The 4615-nt window shown below is 47.8% G+C and overlaps 2 protein-coding genes across 2 annotated transcripts in view; one reads left to right on the top strand and one right to left on the bottom strand.

Moving 5' to 3' along the window:
- Positions 1-1660: 1660 nt before the first annotated feature.
- On the bottom strand, positions 1661-4560 carry Tmem186 (transmembrane protein 186). Its single transcript, XM_048789186.1, has 2 exons — positions 4473-4560; positions 1661-2842 (listed from the first exon to the last, which is right to left on the bottom strand). The coding sequence occupies exon 2, from the start codon at positions 2672-2674 to the stop codon at positions 2204-2206; it is 471 nt and encodes a 156-aa protein (XP_048645143.1). The 5' UTR covers positions 2675-2842; positions 4473-4560; the 3' UTR covers positions 1661-2203.
- Positions 4479-4615, top strand: part of Pmm2 (phosphomannomutase 2) — a 17514-nt gene continuing 17377 nt past the window's right edge. The window contains exon 1 of the mRNA XM_015490740.2: positions 4479-4555. Coding sequence (XP_015346226.2) covers positions 4494-4555 — 62 coding nt within the window. The 5' untranslated portion in view covers positions 4479-4493. The remainder of the gene's footprint in view (positions 4556-4615) is intronic.

Raw genomic sequence — 4615 nt, 5'->3', positions numbered from 1 at the left:
TTCCAAATGGGTTTGAGGGCCTCCAGGCCCAGCAAGACCCAATACCAGGATCTGGGTCACACCTACAGAATCTGCACACCAAGAACATGCCCGGCACCCACAGCCCTGTCTAGGAAAACCAGATGGACCCACTTCCACGGTCATCAGCAGGAAAGTCAGGCTCCTCCCTTTGGCAACTGCTCTCAATCTGTCCAGTGCAGAAGCACAGGCCTGCTGCTCCCTCTGTGCCTGCCTCCTGATTCCGCTACAAGTCCAGGGCTAAGGCCCTCCCACCACGCAGTCCTGCCTCAGACCATCTGACCCTTTCTTCACACTTGTCACCAACTATAATGATATACATTCTTTTGTTTAACAGCCACAAGTACCAGACACCCTACTGCAAGCTCACAAAGGTGAAAATCTTGAATTAGCCAGTAACTGGCACAAGACAGACACTGGTAAAGTTTAGGTGGAATGAATGACATTTGAAAGCCTGCAGGAGCAAACTCTTTTGAATTGTTTTATTTGCTTTTCTGAAATGAAAAAATTAACAACAAAAACACCTAACTTCTTTTGTTAACTGATTTTTGTTTTAAGTCATTTTGGGGCCCAATGTGGTGGCATACACCTATAATCCCAGTGACTTGGGAGGCTGAAGCAGGAAGATCACAAGTTCAAGGCTAACCTAGCAACTTAGTGAGACCACCTCAAAATAAAAAATAAGGGTTGAGGTTATAGCTCAGGGGGAGAGTGCCCGTGGGTTCAATCCCCAGTAATGTATAAAAAAAGAAAAGGTCATTTTGAGCTGGCAATGCAGCACAGTGGCAGGTCGCCTGCCCAGCCCATTCAAGGCCCTGGGTTTAAGCCACAGCACTGCAATATATGAAAAAAAAAAAAAAATTCAGTTTTTTCAAAACATCATTTTCAGCTTACATTCTTATTATTACTCAAAAATTGGGGGGCTGGGGATATAGCTCAGTTGGTAGAGCACTTGCCTTGCATGCACAAGACAATGGGTTCAATCCCCAGCACCATAAAAAAAAAAAAAAAAAAATTGGGAATGATCTAGTTATGGTTTAGATATGAGGTGCCCCCCACTAAAAGCTCCTGTTAACAATGTAGGTGATTAAATTATGAGAGCTGTAACCTAATCAATGGATCAGTCCATCTGATGGGTCAGTAATTTGAAAGGACTGACCATGTGGCACCTGTAGGTGGGGGGGCACACCTTAGGGGTTTCTATTACCCCTGGCTCCCTGCTTCCCAGCCACCAGGGACTGAGAAGTTCTTCTCCACCACACCCTTCCACCTCACCTCGGGTCCAGAATAATGGAGTTTGCTGGGCAAGGACTGAAATTCTGAAACTGTGAGCCACAGTGAATTTTTCCTCCTCTAATTGTTCTTGCCAGGTATTTTGGTCACAGCAATGAAAACCTGACAAACATAACAGTAAAGGTTAAAAGGACCTGCTACATCCACTCAGTGTAATACTTTGCAATTCCTGAATATTTTAAAATAAATATACATAACTGAGATACTCTCATAACATGAAGCAAAGACCAAGTATAGTATAACTTGTTTTTTAAAAGCTTTGAAGCTCCATGGGATGCCACTGTATATTTTTGACCAAAGGCTTCATATTTGCTCTGGGCTACTGAGTTTGCAAAGTACTTGGCAATTATTGGTTTCTTTATATATTTGTTTTACAGACTGAAGCCAAGGCTTCACACATGCTGAACAAATGCTGTACCTCTGAGCTTGACCCCCAGCCCACATTTAGTTATTCTCACATTTACCCATGAGACAAAGAGTCCCATCCATTTTACAGATGTGAACTTAGACACACTACTCTGCCCAGGCTGAGAGCTGAGAACTGGTGGCACCCAAGCCTTTTAACTCCAGATCCTGTGCCCCTTGCCATGCCTCTTGGTCTTCCAGTTTCATAGCTGAGGCTAAGTGACCCCGCCCAGCTTCCTCCAACAGCTGCCTCCTAACAGAAATTCTAGCCATTATCTGAATGAGTGTCATATACAGGTATAGGAAGATTCTGCTCTGAAGGCCTTTCTCGTAAACCTGGTTACTACTTCCACTTCATAAATTTCTTCATCCAAAAAAACAAGTTCCCAGGGTCCTGGAGATTCCCTGCTTCAGCTGCTCCCACACCCTCAGCTTTCTTCTCAGAGATCCAGGTGGCCATGGGCTACCCAGATCAGCTCCAAGTTGTTCACTTGAGTCTGTCCAGTGTCCCGAACACCTGCGTAAAACGCTCTCTGTCCACGACACGTCCATGGCGCAGGGTGAGATAGAAGGTCTGCTTTCCACTGTACTGCTGGATCCGTACGAACAGATCTTGGGGCCGGTCCTTGGTTTCTGTCAGGGGCATCACATCAGCCACAGGACAGTATGTGTCCTGCCGCCAGCCCCAGAAGGTGAGGTGGGCCACCCGCAGTACGGTACCTGACTCATTCACATACAGGATGCCCACCAGCCTCCGGAAGAAATAGCTCATCCAGCACAGCATGACCAGGGCAAAGCCAGCTATCCCACTTAGGAGGCACAGTGAGTTGAAAGTCATGAGGCCCTGGGAGTACCAGTAGAAGCCTGGTGGCAGGGCCACCACTGTCAGAGCCGTCTGTGCCACCTTCAGCCGAGACACGTACCCAAAGGCTCTGATGGCATTAAAGCGGTAGACCATCTGGAATTTCTCATTCTCTTCACTTGGTGGTTTCTCCTTCAAGGTGGGTGACCTGTTCCCCACCCACCTCTTGGGATCCTCCTGCCCACTGCAAAACCATAGCCCATGGAGAGGCCTTCCCCAAGCAGCTGGCCCCTGCAACCTTGGCACAGCTCGGAGGAGGGCAGCCTGGAAGGGAAACAGGAGATATTTTCTCATGGAATTCAACAATGCCAATCACACAGTGTACATCTGTAAAACATCACACAAGGAGGCTCCCACCAATCCTGCAATGTCACCAGTACTGCCAAAGGAGAGAGAATGGCAAAGCCAGATGCTTTACTTCATGGGAACTGCACAAATGCTAGTCGGGATGAGTACTACTACTTCTTTTTTTACCAGTAAGGAAACTAACCCCAGAGAGGTTGAGAAATTTACCCAAAGTCACACAGTGGAATGAATATAGGGATGGGGAGGTGTCTGATTCTCAAACTGGTCCTGTTTCCCCCAGAAAGTTCCAAGTAAAAATAGAAAAGAAGGCTTCTTTCATTCAACAAACAGCTAGGGAGAGCCACCACTGGACACTGGATCCATAAGGCCATGTGACTAATGTGTGATTACCAAGGAGTAAACTAATCATGTCCTAGGAGGAAACTCAGGTAACAAATCTATATTTACAACAGTAATCTTCCAGTTTTCCACCTGGTTTATGCGTTATCTTGGTGGCAGAGGAAACTGCCATTTTCTACTAAGCTAGCTTTGTAGCAGAGTGATGCAGTGAGGCCCCAACACGTGGCAGAGATCGTTAGTGGGTAAGTAGTGCAGTCGAAAAGCTCTGGAGCACATGTGGGTTCCAATCCTGGCCCCGTCACTAGCTGTGAGTGCCCAGGCAGGTTACTCCTCCTCTCGGTGCCTCAGTTTCTTCACTTTTATCTATTATTTTCATTAACCGGTTTATTGATTGGTTTACTTTGTGGTACTGGGGCCTGAACCCAGAGTGTAGTGGCATCCCTTCCTCAACAGAAAATCTTAACTAAGTTTCTCCAGAAATCTTCACCATCATTGATTTTAGGACAATCAGCAAAAGAGTATCTACAAAAGAGTTCAATGTAGGTAAACACCCTACTTTCCTGTTGCTCGGTTACTTGGTCACTGGCCTGGAAGAAAGCAGCATTCCAGGTGCTGGACGCCCCTTTACTTGTTTTTCACAAACACTTATTCAGTATAGTAGTTGTAGAAGTGTGTTCGCAAATGCAAAATGTGATTTAAAAAAAAAAAAAAGAAATTTAACAAGGCCTCTGGCCTTGAGCTGGGCTTCACAGAGGTGTCTACATTTCTAGGAAAACAGAAGTTGCCAACTGGGCTCCATGGTATCAGCTGGTGGGGGAGGAAAGAAGGGGGAGAAGAAGCTCTCCCCTTCCCAGGTGCTGTCCTTGAAGGGTTAACGTGCCCAGAACAGGGAAAGAAAAAGCTGCTTTTGTGTGAACTTCTGCAGACTGGGAACTTCTGAGCCCCTCCCCTTACATGATGGGTATAGAACTCTGAAACTCCCTGAACTCGGGCTTCAGGGGATTGACTGACTACAGCAAAAGCAGTTCCCCCAAGCCTGGCTGCAGCTCTCTTGGAGCCTTGCCTCTTCCGTCCTTCCAACAAGAGGCGCTCTAAAACTCAGCCACAGCCCGAGCCCCTTTTTTAACCTTAAGGCAGGGGCTCACTAAGCTGCCGGGGCTGGCCTCGAACCTGCGATCCTCCTGCCCCAGCCTCCCAGGCAGCTGGGATGGCAGGCGTGGGACACCGCACCACCCAGCCGGTCCTTCACCTTTTGAAAGGGAGACTCAGGATGCGGAACAGACAAAGACTACACGACACGACCCTCTACCGGGTACCTGCGCCCGGCCCGCGCTCCGAGGTTGGCTCCTACCCGGCGGGTCCACGTGACCCGGGGAGCCGCAGCCTCCTCAC

Source organism: Marmota marmota, unplaced genomic scaffold (assembly GCF_001458135.2).
Source record: "Marmota marmota marmota unplaced genomic scaffold, marMar, whole genome shotgun sequence".
NCBI lineage: Eukaryota > Metazoa > Chordata > Mammalia > Rodentia > Sciuridae > Marmota > Marmota marmota.
The sequence above is the reverse complement of the archived record's forward strand: the minus strand, read 5'-3'. Positions and strand labels throughout refer to the sequence as shown.